Source organism: Pogona vitticeps, chromosome 1 (assembly GCF_051106095.1).
Source record: "Pogona vitticeps strain Pit_001003342236 chromosome 1, PviZW2.1, whole genome shotgun sequence".
Lineage (NCBI taxonomy): Eukaryota > Metazoa > Chordata > Lepidosauria > Squamata > Agamidae > Pogona > Pogona vitticeps.
In genome coordinates, this window is record NC_135783.1 from 96,944,089 (window position 1) to 96,964,557 (window position 20,469).

General features: G+C 39.0%; 1 protein-coding gene across 2 annotated transcripts in view; it reads left to right on the top strand.

The window, feature by feature from the left end:
* SCML4 (Scm polycomb group protein like 4) overlaps positions 1 to 20,469 on the top strand; it is a 99,199-nt gene that overhangs the window by 26,981 nt on the left and 51,749 nt on the right. For both annotated transcript variants that reach the window (XM_078385249.1, XM_020801361.3), the window contains exon 2: positions 15,759 to 15,816. Coding sequence is in view for 1 of the 2 variants with exons in the window: in XM_020801361.3 (XP_020657020.3) it covers positions 15,795 to 15,816 (22 nt within the window). In the remaining variant the exon portion in view is untranslated. The remainder of the gene's footprint in view (positions 1 to 15,758; positions 15,817 to 20,469) is intronic.

Genomic DNA, 20,469 nt, shown 5'->3' on the forward strand with positions numbered 1-20,469 from the left:
GATCTGTCCTTCCAGTGAGCACTCAGGGTTGATTTCCTTCAGAATGGATAGGTTTGTTCTCCTTGCAGTCCAGGGGACTCTCAAGAGTCTCCTCCAGCACCACAATTCAAAAGCATCAATTCTTCAGTGGTCAGCTTTCTTTATGGTCCAGCTCTCACTTCCATACATCGCTGCTGGAACAACCATAGTTTTGACTATGCAGAACTTTGTGGCAAGATGATGTCTACTTTTTAAGATGCTGTCTAGGTTTGTCATCGCTTTCCTCCCCGAAAGCAGGAATCTTTTAATTTCGTGGCTGCTGTCCCATCTGCAGTGATCATGGAGCCCAAGAAAGTAAAATCTGTCACTGCCTCCATATCTTCCCCTTCTATTTGCCAGGAGGTGATGGGACCAGTGGCCATGATCTTAGTTTTTTTGATGTTGAGTTTCAGGCCGTTTTTTGCACTCTCCTCTTTCACCCTCATTACAAGGTTCTTTAATTCCTCCTCACTTTCTGCCATCAGAGTGGTGTCATCTGCATATCGGAGGTTGTTGATATTTCTTCTGGCAATCTTGATTCCGGCTTGGGATTCCTCCAGTCCAGCCTTCTGCATGATCTATTCTGCATACAGTTTTTTGTGCTCTCCTCAGTTTTCTTAAAATTTCTGTTACAAATTGGTAACTGGTTTTGAAAAAAAAAAGAAAAGCAAAGAGTAATATATGGGCAGTTCTCCATGGAAAGCAAGAGCAGTGAGGGAGTTAAGCTTATGGATAGAGACAAGCACGAACCGTTGGTTTGCAGGTTCATGCTGGTTTGTTTACCATCTCAAGAGGTGTTTGGTGGTTCAGTGCCTTGCCCCCTCCAGCAGGAATGCACTCAGAAGCAGTACCCAGAGGAGGTGGGGCAAAGAAGCTGCTTCTGAGTGGGCCCGTGCTGTAAGGGGCAGGGTGCTGAACTGCCAAAACTTGTTGCATCGGTGAACGAACTGGCAAAAACTGTAGAACTGGTGGTTCATGCCCATCTATACTCATGGATGATGCCATTATTCACAGTAGTAAAATATAAAAATTGGGAGAAATTTGCTGGTTTCTCATTTTAACATAACCAAACCTAATTTGTTTCCATATTTAATACACACATTGAATACATCTATCAGATATTGTACCTATCTCAATTTTGCAATGCAGTTCCCTGATTAACCCTAACCCTCCCTCCAAATGGCATCTTAAATATGCAGGTGTTAACTTTAGACAAATCTTTCAGATCTACTCTCAGTTACCCATCACTTACCCTTGTCCTTATTCAGTATCACAGTTTTCTGACACTGCCCCTCCTGCCATCTACTGTCAGTGTGTTTCTCCTGAATGATACTAAAATGTAATGGTCAGATTATTTTGCACATAGAGGAGGCAAGGGCTGGGCCTCAGCTGCAGAAGTCATTTACGAACTAAGCATTTACACAATGGGATGTGTTTTAATTCATCATGATGACTGACTTCTGACAGAAATGACCTATTTCAGTGATGTTAATGGAGCCATTCACCTGAATAATGGTATATTGAATATGAGTGCAAGTTTTCTGTGCATGCCCTTACTATTCTCATGAAATACCTTGTTAAATGGCATTACTGGATGTGAAAAACACTTATCTCCAAGGAATATGAAAGTCTGGCTCTTTTCTGAAGTAAAGTCCAGGGTAGCTTGTCAGAACAAACTACCATAGATGAGAGAAAGGAAATAGGACTGCCAAAAGTTAACGGTTAAATTTTCCTCAGGTGCACCTCACAATCCCTTGGCTGTGAAATTTGTAATATTATGCTAGATTCAATTCTTCAACAACCCCTCTCCACTTTTGGAAGTATGGGATATTGTGCTTCTGCAGCCACGATTCAAAATGCCAGGAAACTGCTGCACAATATTATGCCTGCAGGAAAAAAGGATGCCAAACCTGCAGGAAAAAAGGATGCCAAGCCTGCAGGAAAAAAGGATGCCAAGCTTTACATAGCAAAGGGCAGTCTAAATGTTGTCAACACCAATGGCAGCAGTCAGGATGATCTACAGGATGCCTTCTTGTGCTCATTACCACTCACAAAGGGATACCACACAAGGGAAAATGCCAGAAGCTGACTCCTTTTTTTCATCAGTTAACAATTTCTCACCAAATACAAAGCAATTGTTGGGGCTGTTTTTTGTGAAGTGTGAATGGTAGTAGTAGTTGAGTTTTTCTACTTTTAAAAGAAAAAGTGTCTTTTCACTGTTTGTGACCTTTCATTGCTCTCCAGACATCTCCCTGCATGGGCTACAAAGCTATAATTATGTATCTACTTTGCAATGCTTTTGCTAATAAGCCTGTTCTATGCATGTCCAGTTTATAGAAAGTAACTGTTTTACCGAATTGAAAGGCCTCTTTTGAAGATCAACATTTCAGTCCCTGAACCATGGATTCCTTTCAAATAAAAAAAAAAAAAGTGGATAAGCAAGATTGGTCCTTTCAATTTATTTTATCTATTTTAAATCTAAGGACATTTAAGATTGCTTGTTTTTAGACTTGGAGGTGGGGTGGGTTAAATCAGTTTTACTTTTTTTATAAAAATTGTCATTTAAAACATGTTGCCCAGTCTTCTCCAAATGTAGCACAGAGCAACAGCACATTGTCTGCTACATCTCTACCAGATTTGGAAATTATAAGTTTGGAAGTCCAGTTTCAAAGCAATAATTTCTTGTTTGGGCTGCACCTATTTTTAGAATTGCCTTGTAGAATGTTGATTTGCTCTCCTGCCCAGTAACATCACTGCATTCTCCTAAAATGATAATGAGAATATGAGCCTGTGAGAAGTAGAAAAGGGAGACTACAGGTAGGGTTTAGATAGGCTGAGGAGCAGTGCATATGCAAGCATAGAAGTGAAAGTGCAGTGTTAATGTCAGGAGGTTTCTGTATATGGCTTAATAAGTGAAGATTTTGGGAAGTTGCAAAGAGAATGACTTTCAAAGTCAAGGAAACTGTGCTCTAAAGAATTTGTGAAAGCAAATGCATGTTTCTTTTTATTTTTGTGTTTATCGAATGTTCATGTTCAAGGCAGAAAGCTGTTATTCTTTGTATTTCACAAATAGTCGCAAAGGAAGAATTGATCTTTTTCAGCAAGCTAGCTGAAATAATTCAGGCAAGAGTGGTACCTGATGGCTGAGCAGCTGCATACTGTATGTGTTGTATCTGAAAAGGGCCCTCAATTTGAACAGAATTCTTTCTGTTTCCATGGTAAATATTTCCCACTAAAGGCATCCATCATCCCCAAGATACTAACCATATTCCCTTGACATTATTCTGCAGCTGTTAATGTAGTTGTATCTTTCTGGTCTGCTTCACGACTATAGTCAGTCTTAGCACTGGGTCAACCCATATCACATTGTTCTTGCCTTTCCCAATATTAGCTAAACCATCTGCTCCCTCCTTTCTTCCACCAATGACAGGAAGGGATATATTGACACAGTCAACAAGAGTACCAGATCATAGTTAGGAGCTGTGCTCCAAAAAAGAAAACCAAAAATACCTTTTAAAATGAGGGATTATTCCTTTAGCATAAATGGGGAGAGAAGAATACAAGGAAGGAAGAATGGATGTGTATACCACTACTAAATTGTCTTGCAGCTCTTGCTACTGTGAGTGGTAGATAGCAAATGAGGCAATCAGCTTGTTTGCTCTAAACTCATTTTGACTTGAGAGAAAATTGTCCTGTTGGTCATAATATGTTTTGCTGCCTTCTCTCCAACTTAACCCTTGTAAAACTCGGAGACAGAAGAAACGATTCCTAGGAACAAATGTACTTTGTGGACTCATGGTGGGAAGTACAATTTGTTAAAGCAATAATAGGAAACCATGTTATGTGTTCCTACATTAATTCGTAAGTCTGAAATGACTTGATGGCACATAAAAATAACAGTCTAACATGCACATGATGATTTGGTTTGGCCGTCTGTTTTACATTAAACTTGTAGGGGGGGGGGAAATCCTCAGAAATGAGAACATAAAGGTCTGTATTCTGACTCTTATGTCCAAGTGGACATGTTCTATGTAAGCTTACACTAAAATATAGCGGTTAGTCTTTAAGGCGCCATAATATTTTGGGTGTTTTTTTTTGTTCTTTTTGTTCTTTTCTTTTCTTTTGTGTTTCTTGTTGAAATACTGGGAAAAGGGAACTTTCAGCATTCATATGGAGGGAAACTGGTTGAATCATTAAAATGATTAGGTTTGTTAGGAGTTTTATATATGCTGTATAAAGTCATAAAAGGCCCAAATGGAGACTGTGCCCTTACATTTTACTTTCGTTCTTTCTCTCTAATTTCAAGTGAATTCCTCAAAGTAGTATCTTCCTTCTCCATTTCTTTGCAGTATCAGTTTGGACAAGGAGCCTCTGCGTAGAACTAGGGAAACCAGGGGATTGTGGGAACTGTAGTGCGAAAAGTAACTTTCACAAACTCTGTCCCTGAGGAGAGGAAAGAGTCAGCATGGCTACGCTTCTGCAGGTCACCTCACATCACCTCAAGTCACTAGGTTTTTGTTCCAGGTTCTGAGGTGGAAGGAACATGCAGCACACTGTTTGAAATGAGAAATAAAAATTGTGGGTTTTCCCTTCATTTCCCCCCCGCTATGAAGCAAACCAGCATGTGATTAGACTTCTTACTAATAAAGACCAAGCTTATGTTGGTCAGACAAAGAATGGAAAGGAAGCTGCCCTCTGGGTTAGTATTTTATCAAAAGTTGATTTAACCACCCCCATTCCAGCAATGTATCTTCAGAGCATTGCGGTTTCCAGATTAGATTAAACACTTAATCTTGTTTTTCAAGGTCAAGCAGGGTTTGATTAAGTTTTCTGGTTCAACTCTATGAGATTAAAACCCACCACTCCTCCTTCTTTTCGCGTTTTAGAAAGTGCTTCCTGGATCTATGGCAAAACAGGGTAATTCTGAGGGAAACGCTTTGAAATGAGAGCAGACAATAACTGTGGGTACTAAAATAGGGGCCGTGGGTTATATTTTATTCTAGAGAATGTTTACAACTGTAATTATCTTAAAATGTATTTTTAGAAGGCAGCTCTCAAGAAAATTATAGAAGTATCACCCACAAAAATTATGTCCAGTGAGGGGTCAGTGCCATTGTGTTCAATGGGGCTTAACCTCATGACTTCTCCAGCAGCAATTCCACACAATGGTATTGGATGGGAGTTGCCCGCTCCCCCAAGAAAAGAATTTGGGGAGGGGGGAATCTCGCTGTGTAGATTTCACATAGGTCTAGAGACTCATTTACTCTAAAGTTGAATCTACAGTAGAGAAACAGGACAAAATATTGTGACGAGGCTGTAACGTTTTAATTGTCCTAATGTTTTGATTGTCCTGCTGTAGAACTTGAATATTTTTCTACAAGGCTCTCTGTCCCTGTTTAAAACATGGAATTAATTTTGTTCTTTTTAAAAAAAAAAAAAAGGGGGGGGGAGATACAGGTTTACCAGCAGAGATGGTGCATATATTTTGCAGGCAAAAAGCTGTGTTATGTGATCTAAGTATGAGGTGCCCTTTCAGTGTGGGAAACCAGGAAGATGTAGGGATGTGTTCTAGTGAATTTGTGAAAACCAATGTAAATTTCTTTTTATCTTTATGTTTATTGAAAATTTATATGGGTCGTCTCTTCAATGGCTGAAACTGGAATGTTTGATATATTTCTGAAATGGTGCTGTGTGTGAATCCTTCCTATTTCCTAAGAACAAATTAATTTAGTTTTCAGACACGAATGCCATGAACAATCAATGCATGTATGAGCGTGGAAGAGGGCAGAGCTATGTTCTTGGCATTTGTCTGATGGATGCATCAATCCTCCATTCCATTCACATTTGAAAAGTACTAGGTGACATACAGAAAAGCACAGCCTTTACAATGACACATAACGCGTTGTTTCTGGAAAAAGTGGTACTTCCTCATACTCTTTGCTTCCTCCACTGCTGGAGTGAAAGACATTTTCATGACCCTAATTATGTGGATTGCGGCCTTTATTTGTACCTTCAGCCCACTTATCTGAGTGGTAAGAGTTTCCTTGGGCATTACGCCGAGGGAGGCCCGGAAGGAAAAAACAAGAAACCGGGCCTTCTTGGCGGTGGCTCCTCGCCTCTGGAACAATCTGCCTCCGGAGATTCGTGCGGCCCCTTCGCTGGGTATTTTTAAAAACCAATTAAAAACATGGATGTTCAGGCAGGCCTTCCCTCCAGTTAATATTTGATTCTTTCCTCTTCTCTTTTTCTTTTTTGGTTTATTTATTATTTTTTTTCTCCATCTTGAAGAACTGGCTTTTGATGTTATAATTTCATTTTTTATATTTACTTGTTGTTCCTTGTGTTTGTAAGCTGCCTAGAGTGGTCGTAAGACCAGATAGACGGGATATAAATGGAATAAATTATTAAATTATTAATTAAATAATTAAGTACTTTCATAGGTTCAGCTTCCATTCAGAAGCAGCTCATTGAATGGTTGTTTGTTGGAGTGTTTAATAGTTTTACTGGTTTGTGGATTGAACATACTGTAGGTGGATGCATAGCTCAAACTGCTTTCAGGAAAATGCTGGCATCTGCAAAGTCTTGTTGAAGAGAGAAACTCATGCCCTGATACTCAGATGCTCACATTAGTTAACAAATTTCCTCTTCCAGTTATGGCCTATCTCTAATGTCTGTTTCTGGCATCAGATTCAGCACTGCAGTGTATCTCCTTGGTTTGCTTCATAGCTACCTAAATTACAACATTCCTAGGCAGGAGTGAATGAGTGAGTGTGTGTGTGAGAGAAAGAGAATGAGAGAAAGAGAAGGATAGAGGCATCCTTCTTTCAGGTACTTTCTTACCCTCACTAAGTCCTGTTATTGAAAGTGATCAGTCTAACAAAATAGACCTACTTGTCAACTGTGCTAGGAAGACTATAAAGAAAATCACTTTCCGTGCTCTTGATTTCTTTAACCCTCTTTTACCCCATATCATAGTATTGCAACATTACGTTGAAAATAGAAGGTTTTCTCTCCCCACCCCCCATATTCAGATCAAAATTGTATCTCTCCTCAACCTAACCAAGACATACATCTAAGGAAAGACACAACCAGGAGATAATTGTCATAAGATGACTCATACCTTGCTGTTTGACCATAGCATCTGGCAATCTAAAGTGTACTAGCAGCTTAGCAATAATTGTAAACAAAGTGCCATTTGACCCATTTTGCTGATACTCTGGGAGAAAGCGGAGTTTAAGTGACAGTGATCTGGCTTTATATATTCATGAAACACCATGAGAAGCATGGTGTCAGTGAAATCCATATACAGTGGTGCCCTGTATAGCGACGATAATCTGTTCCGGAAAAATCGTCGCTATCCGGATTCGTTGCTATGCGAAAAGAAAAAGCCCGTAGGAATGCATTAAAACCCGTTTAATGCATTACTATGGGCAAAAAACTCACCGTTATGTGAAAATCCTCCATACGGCCGCCATTTTCACTGCCCGGTATGTGAGGAATGGGCGCAAAAACACAGCAGGCGCCCATTTTTTCCAGCGGCCATTTTGGAACCGCCGATCAGCTGTTTTTAAAACATCGCTATGCGAAAATCGGTAAGTGAAACAGCTTACCGATCATCGCAAAGCGATTTTTTGCCATTAAAAAGATCGCAAAAAACAAATCGCTATGCGGATTCGTTGTTAAACAGGGCGCTCGTTAAGTGAGGCACCACTGTATAAGAGATTTCAGAATTAAGTAGGAAGAATTCCATCGTGAAAGTCAATGGATGGTAAAAAAAAGTCCATTCAGATGTTTGCACTCTTGATCTGTTGTATATTGTGGACAGCATAGCAAAACACAGTTCATGCATGTGTCCACGTAGGTTTTCCTTTTTCTTTTTGAAAGCATGGAAGATGTCTGAAAAAGGAGTGAGAATATGATTTAAAACTGTCCTCTATCCTTCTCAAAGGTTGATAAAGAGCAAAGAAATATTTGCTGCATGGAAAAATGATAAACTGTATAGAGAGGAGGAAGGGAGATAGCTTTAGTCAACAAGTTTTGGATATAAATATAGCTACATATAACTGTGATTCTGACGAGGAACCCCAATAAATCTTTACAGAGAATCAGCATGATGAAAGCTGTGTTTCTGAAGTTGGATCTTCTGCTCATTTAGTGACAACATTCCCTTTGTCTTCAGTGGTGCAGAATTGGTGCCAGACACACATTATACAGTTAAAATGTTCTGGCCCAGAAGAAGGACACAAATGGCAAAATGGAGACAAAGTAAAATAAAGAGAGGACTCAAGATGTATCCCTTTTGAAAGAGTGTTCAATGAATGACCATTCTGCAATTTATTACCCATTCCTCCTTTTCCCCAGGTAACTTTGAGTCAGTTAGTGTAGGACCACTATAATTTAGGCAAATATTTCTGTACTATAGTACAAGGAAACATGGAAGTTGGTGGTTTAAAAACTTGGGAACCTTTCTCTCATACTGTAGTACAAGAGTCCTGAGCACTGAGGATAGATAAGTAGCTTTCAGTAAACTACGGGCTCATCTAGACGGCTTATTTTTGAGTGGACTAGTGCAGGTTAAATAAGGTCACTTGGAGGTTGGGTGGAGGAGTGACATGCCATTTAGTTTTTGAAGATGTAGCCATGTTAGTCTGTGCAAGCATAACAGTCAAAAACCAAAGAAACAAAATAAGACAAAAACATGTGGCACCGTAAAGACTATTACATTTTAATGTGAGCTTTCACTTGATCAGACATATGGAAACAGAATGAGAAGTTGAATGAAATATTAGTTTTGTACTAAATATTGATTGGCTTTTGGGTGCATATTTACATGCAGTGTAAGTTTCATTCAACTTTTCATTCTGTTTCCACATGCCTGATGAAGTGGACGTGTCCACGAAAGCTCACATTAAAATATAATAGTTAGTCCTTAAGGTGCCACATGTTTTCATTTATTTCTTTGGATTTTGCCTGATATGCCATTTGGTGTGATCCTTGCATCCAAATACAACATCAGAGCTCAAATGAACATAATTGGTCCATCTCCTTCCATTTTGATTTTCCCATATATATATAGGACTAGTCATGAACCTCATCTAATATGGAACCTCATCTAATATGGAAAGGACTGGGACTGGAGGAGGGGGGGATCCAGAAATGCCGAGATGTTTTTTCTTTGTGAGGGTCAATGGAAGAAAAAAAAATGGAAGGAACAGAGGAATACCATGTATGAGATGGGTTAACTTACTAAAATAAACCACATACTTGAGTTTGTGAAACTGAGTAAGCTGTTATGATAGGGCATTTTGGAGGTCATTCATTCATAGAGGTGCCATAAGTCAAAGGTAAGTTGACAACAATGTAGTAAATGTAACCCTAATCAGAAATTGCTTGTTTGGAGTTTATGCCAATGAGAAGACTTACGGTTATGCATAAGTTATTGTCGTATGTACAATAAGTCCTTTTCTTTTCTGTACTGACTGCCACCATTTACCAGATATGGAAGTCTGAGAAAGCAGGGACACAGGTGTATTTGTATGGCTATAACAACACAATCTATTACAGAATCTGGCTTGTACAGAGTAAATCCAATGTTTCTGTCTGAGCTACATTTTACACCTACTAGACCTCTAGTCTGAATCTGCACTATGCTCATCTCAGACTGGATATTGTAAATGCACCCTACACGGAATTCCAAGTGAGAAGACAAAGGAAATAAATAAATGTGCTTCAAAGCAAAGTGCTGATGTTGCAATTGGATTCTTGTTACCAATGCATCACAGAAATCCAGCATTTCTGTTAGAAAGGACATTTTTGGGCATGCCTATTATCAATATCAAATTTCTTCTTTCCGTTTTGTTACCTTGAACATTCATTCCAAAGCATTTCAGTTTGAAGATGTCAGAAGCTGAAGTTACCACATCACTTTCCTTACAACTGAAAACAATGGAAACAGCGAAGTTACAAACATATAGTTGTGTTGTTTATTCAGGAATTCTAATGATGGAACCCCAAGCGCATCTCTCCCAGGTGACAATATATAGGACTGCTGCAGTCTCAAACCATCTGTGTTATTATTAGTTTAAAAAATGGCAAGTCTTTATGTTCCAAAGTTAGTGTTAGAGGGGAAATGTAGTTAAATTTAAAAAAAAAAATCCATGTGTGTTTTGCAGATCTGAAGCCTGGGTATAGATGAAAAAAGTTTTCTTGACATCTTCTGTTTAGAAATGTAGTATCATGTGTTTCGTTAGCTTGTTAAAATGATCCTATTAAAAGGCAATTTATAAATTACACTGACATTCTGTGTCATTAGTTTAATAATAAGGTCATTTGCTCTAGCCATCAGTTCATGGAATACACACACAAAAAAAGAGCTTAAAAGGACAGACCTTCCAATGTTGGTAAGATTTCTCAGGGGTCAATCAATTTCCAGTTTAAAGGAACAAGAGTTCTGTTTGGCTGCACTCTGTCAGCACAATTATTTTAATGTCAGCTCATTAAAACTAAGCAACTTAGGTACCCAGACAACATAAATAGTTTCTATCTTGTTCCTTTGAAAAAGGAACAGATTCAGAACTCCTCACTTAAAGCTGACACAGGCATTCCATGCACGGGACAGTTATGCCAGGTTTAAACCCTCCAATAAGCACCGTGTAATCAGCTGTTGCTTCAGTCAGCAGTTTGCCTGCAGCTCTTTGACTTTTTATCACCTTTTTGTCAAAACCAGATGTGATACTGTGCACTTCTGTTTTAGGTAGGAAGTTCTAAGGCCCACAAAGAGTTTCTTTGGACCAGTAGTATGTGATGCCTGGATAAAAGGCACCTTAACATATAAACACAAAGAGCTATGTTTCAAGCATCCAATAGGAGATTACACTGCATGGGGTATAAGGTGACACAGGAAAGAAAGACCTTCTAAACTATTTGGGGTGTATCCTTTTCAGTTGCTTAGTAACAAGTTAAATGGCAATGCCAGAATGTTCTGGAATAGCTGTTAATGCAGTAACACTAGGAAAAGCAACCGCTGAATAGTTTAAACTGAAAGAGTAGACAGAGGACGTAAAGGAACTGAACAACAGGAAAGGGAGGCACTGCTGTTTTATATGCAAGATATCATAATGACTGTGATAAGAGCTTCTTGTAGTTTGTCAGAAATATGCTCAGAAAGTGGTGGGGGAAATACTGTACAGTGGTGCCCCACATGACGACGATAATCTGTCCCATTGAAATCGCTGTTTATCGAAATCATTGTCTTGCGAAAACCGTTTCCCCATTGAAATGCATTGGAAACCCATTTAATGCATTCCAATGGGGAAAAATCGTCGTTTTGTGAAGATCGCCCATAGGGCAGCCATTTTGCGAAGTGCCGATCAGCAGTTAAAATGGCTGTCCTGCGAAGCATCGGTCCCAAAAACATAGGGAAGCCATTTTGTGAAGCCGCCAATCAGCTGTAAAAATTGTCGTCTTGCGAAAAAACGGTCCACGAAGCACGGACCAAATCATCGTCCAGCAAAAACCACCCATTGGAATCACTGTTTTGCAAATCACCCCCTAGAGTTGGACATGACTGGACTAAAATGTCAAGGGGAATCTTTACCTTTACCTATAGCGATAGCAAAACCTCATCATCATGTGGATTTGTTGTTTTGTGAGGTCATCGTCCAGCAAGGTACCACTGTACTGTAGTTTTTCTTTAAAAAGAACGATGCATCAAAATATTTCTGAAATTGCAATATTGGGCAGATACATAAGCTGCTTATCCCAGAAATTTCCTGGTACTGCCCTCAACATTCCTTCAACAGGCATTACGGGAATACAGTATACCGTATTTTTCTGTGTATAAAACAACACTTTCCCCTAAAATAATTAGAAAAAAATTTGAGGGTCATTTTATACATGGTAGTAAGGAGGGGGGAGGGATCAAAGTGCTTTCCCCCTCCACGTTTTGCAAAGAAAGTGGAGGAGGAAAGCACCCTCTCCACTTTCTTTGCAAAAAGTGGAGGGAGAAAGCAAGTTTTTGCAAAGGAAGTGGATGGGGAAAGCACTTTCCTCACAAGAGGATGCAGGGGGGAAGTGATTCCTTCTTTTCCCCACCACTTTCTTGAGAGGAAAATGCTTTCCCCCCCACTTTATTTACAAAAAGCTGCTTCCCCCCACTTTTTGCGAGGGGGAAAGCAGCTTTTTGCAAAGAAAGTAGACAGGGAAAGTACTTACTTCCCAAGAAAGTGGAGAGGGAAAGCAGGTATCAAAGCACTTTGATCCCTGCCGTCCCCCTCCACTTTCTTGCAAAGAAAGAAATTTTGGGTTATAAAAGTGGGGTGCGTCTTATACATGGAGGTGTCTTATACACAGAAAAAATATGCTATATTATTTTCCTTCTTCCCAATGGGACTAATAGTCCGAAGAAAAAAAGAGATAATTTGTTAAATGTTAACTCACATAAATTTGAATTTTCATTTTTCTCCCAAAGTTCTTATATAATGTATACTAATAGCTGATCACTGAATTCTTAAAATAATTCATGCATCTAATGCTTCAGTAGCTAGACATTTCTTCAGAGAGCATTAAATCTGTATGGTATCCACTCATGTGCAGTACAACAGAGCCAAAATGTTGTCAATGTGGGACAGAAATGGAAATACAGCTATCTCGAAATTAAATATGTGTTCTCACCAGTACAGTCATTAGACAACATGACCAATATTGCAAGAGAAATTACGTACAGAAGTATGGAGTGGTTAGCATGTTTGACTTTTATCCCAGTGAGACTCGAAGCTGTTTCAGACAAGCCATTTGTCACATCATCATCCTGTCTCATTCGCTGAATTTTTATGGGGACTTGTAGAGCACTCCATTCGTCACCCTTCATTCATTTCCCACTGATTCTTCTGTCTTTTTCCTTACTGAAGAAAATCCAGTAAAGAGAAGACATAAGAGCTCTATTGTGCCTTGTAACTGCTGGTGTGAAAAGCCTTCCATCTGGAAATGCAATTGGATTCAAATTCCCTTTTAGCCACCTCCTCCTCCACCTCCTCCTCCCTTTTTTTCCCCTGATTCCTTACAAAACTCTCTCAGGCAACTCCCAACTGTGCTCCCTAACTTTCCTGTCTCCTAACTACCTTTACTCAATTCTACCTTCTCTCCCTCACTGTATATATGATGAGAACTCTCTCTCTCTCTCTCTCTCTCTCTCTCTGGCTTTGTGGTTCCCAGTGTCAGTTCTTGCTTCCAGCTTATTCTTCTGAGGCAAAAAGCAGCACTGCCATGAAAGCACTCAGCAAAGGCTCTGTTCTTGGATTGGCAGGATGCAGGTCAGAAGGAAAAGGGATTGGGGGAAGGGCTCTTCTAGGCAGGAAAATTTCAATCTCCTATTTCTTCCTCTTTCCCTCACTTGATAACCACCTATCATTGGACTTAATGAGATTATTGTTCAAACCTCCATCTAAAGTCACTTCTCCAAGAGCAGCATCTCTACAGGAAATCCTTTCAAAAATACAAATCAGTTTTTAAAAATCAACACTCTCTGTTGGAACTTCTCTTCTGAGGAATGGCTTCTAAGCTGTTACAGTATTGTGTTTATTTTTGCAGTAGGCATGCATAGCATCTTTGGACAAATGTTGCAGATTTTTGAAATTTTGGTTAAATTCCTCTAGCAGAAGTGTAGGAATGAACAGCAAAATTGCTTCAGGTTCTCCAGAGTAGTCCACTCTTTATCTCATTAACTGGCACTTACAGTCTCACTAACTCACTATGAGACATTAGTAAAGAGGGGAAAAAAACAATTTTCTTTACTTCCTAGTTGTGAACAGATCAAACAGGAAACTGAGTAAGAAGACTGCTTTAGACAACATGCTTCAAGAGACTCAAAGGAGAAGGAAAATACACAATGCAGAGAGATGGTGCTCTCTTTTAATTCAGAGGCAGGAGGGAACAATTGGTTCATGCTGGATAGATGAACAGTTACCCAAACCCAGAAAGGTCCCCTCCAACCACACCTTCTCCAGGTAACATGCAAAACTCCAAAGGAAACTGTGCAAAACAGACCCAGTCAGAGGCCTTTGTTCAATTCTACGCTAACTGTAGACAGAACAAAGGGTGCCTATTCACTACCTGGGCATAGCAGCACCCCAATGAATCCTTCTATTTGCCATTTGTAGGGTTAGTAAAACTATCTGTGATTTTAATTAAGGAGAGAGAAAATAAAATAGTACTTGCACATTGAGTTCCTCACACCAAAGGAGGACAACCTGTGAAGCATAAGAGCTTTCATGAATAGTCCAACCATGAATGTCCTAGCAAGGACTCAGATGAGATCACCATGCACTATATATATATTCTCCTGCAGCCACTGCTACACCCATTTTGTGGAGCTGTGGGGCAAAGCAAAAGACTTGGGTTACTGTTTTTTTAAAATCTTTTTTGTTTAGTTCTAGAACAGGATTGTTTTTCTTTACTTAGAATTGAGTGTGTGTGTGATTGTGGAAGGATGACTGCCATGCAGGCTTTGATTGGATAGGTCACACAATTAAAGTGTTAGGATCTATCTTTCCTTTCCATGCTCCATCATTTGTTCTTGTCTCTCTTTCTAAAATCTTTTTTAATGTTGTAAATACCCACCACAGCCTACTGGGATTCTGACTGCAATGTTCAGATGCACCACGCCCCCAAAACCTGACATATATATTTATGTCAAAGACTCTGAACAGAGATTGAAATGTCTCTCCAAAGGGCACAAGGCAAGTCAGTCTGGTGAGGGGGCCTTCTGAATATATCTGAATAATTTGAAGTTAATTGAAAATCTCTGATGAGGAGGCTGAGAGCAGAAATGCACTGCCTTTGGGAAATGCCACAGCACTAAACTCCACCCCCTTGGGAACAGATCAGGATAAAAAACAAACCAACCTTCAAGAAGAGACCAAAAAAACCCCAAAAAAAAAAACAAAAACAAACCCACCCTTACAGATTTTCCATTATGGAAAGTTATGGATTTTGTAAACGTTGGAACTGACAACAAACCTTACATCATGTGGACAGTGGGGGAAATGATGATAAGATCATTACTGAATCAAGTAGAAAGTGGACAGCAAACGCTCCACCTGAAGGATCCCTGGGGGTACAATGCAAGGGAGCATCAATGTGTTTGTGTCTGTGCATGTGTGTGTGTGCAAAAGAAAAGTGTTGCCAAGGGTAATAAAAGCCCCTTCTTCTCTTTCCTTCTCATTCTTTCTTTTGCACATATCCAGTTTTGTCCACTGAGGGTCAACCTACAAATATATTCAGCTGGTCATTACGAGCAGAGACCCCGTAAGAGTGAAAGACTAGCCATCTTCACAGAAAGCTATATAGATTGAAGACACACAGTGGAATCAGGGAAGGGCATCAATCAACTCAGGCTTTCAGGTCACAGAATGAAATATTTACCCTTTGGAACTGATAGACATGTTGGGATGTGCATTGTTGTTGTAGCAGCAGCAGCAACAGCAGTACCTATTGTTGTTGTTAATCTTTTCATTTGTCAGCATTGCTGGTGCACAGGGGTCAGGGCTAAAAATTACGGATTAAGTCATAAATATTTTCAGGTGAAATGAGATGTTTACAAAACTCCTGATTTTTGAATTTCAGGAAGTAAACTAGCAGCTATTGTTTGCTTGTTTGCTTAATTTGGAACCACTCTGGTTGCTGAAATTAGTATTGGGAGAAGGATGATCTGATCTTGCTTTCATATTCTTTTAACTTCTTAGTGTTGGTACTTGGCAGACTTTTGAAGTTACTGGTTGATGGAACTCCAGCTTCTACAAGGTATGTTTTTCTATGTTGCTTATCCAGAAATTTAATATTTGGATTATTAAAGCTAACTGTTTTATTCATGATTACTTGCTTGTCTCAGTAGAGTATTGCAGTTTCATTTTTCAAAGCTGCAGTTGGTTAGAATTTATAATATGGGGAAAGGATGTGAGTAGTCCACAATATTTAGCCAACTGCTGAAAAAGGATCTTTGCAACTTGGTTATGCCAGCATGTACAGCCTGTTGTTGGTGCTTGCTTAGAACATCCAGATATGACATCATGAATGGCTTCTTTAAATTTGTGACAGGACCTACACCTTGCTTCATATTTTCTGGTAGTATCTAGTGCAGATAACTTGGTCTTGAATTTAGAAAATGACTCCCTCAGTTTCAGCCTGAAAACAACCTAATTTAAATCACAGGTTCAAGTGTTGCTTATCAGCATTATCATGCAAGAGGTTACGGGGCACTGTCCATGTAAATGTTTCTCAAGCCTCCACTGTGGCTCTTTTGTTAATGTAGGTTGGTTCTCAATACTAACAGTAATACTAATAATTATACTTATTATTATACCTATTTTTATTATTTGAAAATTTAAAACATCAATTTTGACTAGTATTATATAACAAATACAAAATTCAACCCAAAACCTAAGTATCAGTTAAATATCATCATGGTACAGTACATATGCTGTTCCTATTATTGCTGGTGTTTGTGGTTTTTATGGTGTTATTTCAGAGATCTGCAGCTGATTATGATATTTTATAAAATTCCACAGCATTGCTCCCAATACTTTGATGACTATGGGGACCACTGAAATATGTTTCATGCACAAACAACAGTAACAACAACAATAAGTAAACATTTATCTTGTGTCTAAACAACACCCACAATAGTATCCTTCACATTAATGAAATCTGAATTCTATTTTTGTCTCATTGTGATGTTTTTTCTTCGTCTTTTCAATATGAAAGCACAGTCATATTTTTCTTTCTTCTGTGTGAAATCTGAGTTCTGTATTTTCTTCCAATATGCAGTCACTCAACTTGGCAAACACGTGACCTTGTCAGTTAGATTTTCCATATATTTGTGTTTTTAAAAAGATTTTGTCGGCATCTTTCTTGGCTGTAGAGTCTTATATCATCAATTCATTGCCATAGGCTGCTAGTCTTCAACAAAAATGTCACACCAAATGAAGAAAGGTAAGACTGCAGGAAGGAAAGTTGGCCACTTCTACTCCTCTGGGTCCCATTCTTACAAAGACTCTTTCAGGTTCTTCTGGCTCATTAGCCAAACCTGAGTTAGAGGCAGACTGAGCTACCACTCTTCCTTCTGTCACTAGAGTGTCATACTTCAAAGAAACACCTCCTGAAGGACAGCAAAGTGTCACTGCTGGTGAATTCAGCTTAAAAAATGCTAAGAAGTGACACCAAGGACCCATTTCCTTCCCCGTTCTCCTTCGTCCCTGCAGTGAGGAAAAGAGCAGAGGCAATCAGTACTAATTTTGACATCCTGATGGATTTAGGAAGAATTCCTCTAGCTATGGCTCCACTGAGGTACAATCAATGACTGCAAGAAAAACATGATTATGAATCTCTGGAAATAACTTCACTACAAAAATATCCAAGAGAATTAATGAACCATAAAATGGCGACCATGAAAAACTGGGGAGCTTGACATGAACTAGATGTGCACAGAATTAGTGGAAGAGCAATGTGGCATCGACAACATGATTGAATCCTCTTGCTCTTTGTCACTGCCACTGAGTCAGTGGTTCATAACGTAAAGCATTGCTTTGCAATGGCATGCTACGTGCGTAATTCAAATGTTCACACCAGGCTGCTGTGGCTGTGTAATGTTGAGCTTATTCACAACAAACAAACAACTGCCAAAACAGAAATAACTGCTCCCAACAGAAGATTTTTTTTCTCTCAGTGAATTATTCGTAACTATCTTGTCTATATTCATCGGATTGCACCAATAACCATCCCAGTAATAGGATTATCAAATTTGCAGACGACACTACACTAGTAGGACTTATTTCTGGGGATGAGGAGGCTGCGTATCGGGATGAGGTATTACAGTTATCCCGTTGGTGCAAAAAGAAAAAAAACAAAACAATCTTCTATTTAACATCCAAAAAACCAAGGAATTTATAGTGGACTACAGGAAAAAAAGAGCAGACATTCAGCCACTGTATATAGATGGAGTTTGTGTGGAACAGGTGGTTGAATGTAAGTTTCTTGGGACCATCATAACAAATGACCTGACTTGGAGTGCAAACACCACTGTGTTAATCAGGAAGGCGCAACAACGGTTGTATTTTCTAAGGATTCTTAGAAAACAACAATTGACTGAGAGTTTGTTAACCACCTTTTATCGGAGTTCGATTGAGAGCATATTATCCTACTGTCTTTGTGTATGGTTCATGAGCTGCACAGTGGCAGAGAAAAAGGCAATTCAAAGGGTGATTAAGACGGCCCAAAACATCATTGGCTGTTCACTCCTCTCTTTGGAAGAATTGTATCAGAACAGATGTAAGAGGAAGATATCTAACATACTGAAAGACTCCTCTCATCCGGGACATCAGCTCTTTAAACTATTACCATCGAGAAGGAGATTCAGGGTATTGAAAGCAAGGACAAGTAGATTCAAGAACAGCTTCTACCCAAGTGCAGTATTGAGTTTAAATGCGGGGTCATAAGTTTTTGGTGGAATTTTAATTGCTGGGAGAAACGGGGTATCTATATTTGTATGGTGAGTGTTGTGTATATTTTAACTTTTTTTTTGTAGAGGTGTTGTCCAGTTTTACCTTGGGGAAGAGCACCTCATTTCGTTGCACCCACTTGTGAGTGCAATGACAAATAAATTTCTTATGTCTTATGTGTTATATGTGTTGCATTCCACTATTCTGTGCTACAAGGGATCAATATGTATACAGGAACACTTTGACATGAAAATACCAGTGTCATGTCGGCATGTATGTAAATTGCCTGCCAAGCATGTGAGCTTAAGCTTATTTACAAGTACTGTACATAGTTATCTGGAACTTGTTGTTTTTGGGGTAATAACTAATGTGACTACTAGTTGCATTATATTTTTGGTGTAACAAATAATATCCAAGGATGTAGTGATACCATGTTACTCTGAAAAATTATTCTCAAAAGGCATATTAAGATGGACTTTACAGCAGTTTCCCAGGTTTTATGCCTTGCTCTTATCTATCCCAACTGGCAGGGGAAATACCCTTCGGTTTTCTTTTTCTTTTCGAAAATCTGAGGTCTGATACCAGAATTGGTTTCTAGAAGGAACCAAAGTCTATTTCCCTACGTTTTTTTTGCCTTTTGGCAATGACAACACAACAAATTATTTGTGTGACTGGTGCAATAATAATGATGACAGCAATCTAGCTGCAAGTATTAATGATTGGCACAATGAGTTCCTTTAAAATGTAACATTCCAAGGTCTGAACAAATGGCAAAAATCCTATTGCTTAATGTAGTAAATCACACTACAGTAGTCTGACTGAATCAGTGGGGATTTGGTGAGTCAACTCATCCATAAACTGGACAGCTTTAAATGAACCTCCTTTAACTGTGGCTTACCACACCAAAGTAAGTTACAGTTAGAGCAGCCCATTTGAATCAATGGAAATTGCAAAGGACCTGGCTTACTAAATCCCCATTGATTCAGTTGTTCTACTCTAGTGTGATTTACTGTGGTAAGCAGTAAGATTTTGGACAATTAACTAAGATTCATACTGTAAAAATAACACTGCTAAAGAAGAATATAAAACACGGTGTATTTTTCCAATGTATAACTTACTAACACATTCCCATTTGCCATCATTTTATGGTGAATTTTATGTGAGCAGATTGAGATGAACACCTGATGCGGAAGGTGATGTGTAGTAAAAGCATTTGTGTTATAAAATTGCTAGCATGAAGACAAATCGAGTGCCTTGACATGGTAGAGATGTGTGGTAAAATCCAAGTCACCACCTCCTGGGGAACGTAGGAAATTTAGTTTGCACTAGGAGATGGCAAGTCACAATCTTGCTGTGGTTGTACATTTGTCACGTATCAAAACAGTCAATTAGGTCATGCTGAAACAAGGAGAAAATCACCGGTTTCACCATGTCTGTCATTCCCTCAATTGATTGGAAATTTCATAGGATAAAGGAGAGGAATGCACATATAGAACGCTATTAACAATGGAACAGAGCAAATGTACTTGAAACCACACTGTACTGTATAAAGGAAAAATGTACAGGGGGAAACATTATTGCAATTACTACTCTAAAATTACTTTTTATGAGGCCCTGAACAGAAGTAGAGAAATTCTGTGAATTGATACATAAATTATGCACATTTTAGAAAACAAGTACTGTATAACCCTACAGTACAATCGCATTTTGAGTTACTCAGTCATCCTGTAGGAAGCAAAATGGCTGCCACATGAAGGCTTCTTTAGATTTTTCCTCCCAATGTTGCCACTTGATAAGTGACTTAATATGAAGTAGACTGTTGTGTATATATAGAGGGGATTTTTCCATTCACACAAGAATGACTAAGGTGGTAAAAAAAAACCTGCCTTGGAATAATAAAATGAGCTCTGCATGTAACTGACAACATCTGCTGAGGAAAACAGCCATTTTGTTCTTGTTG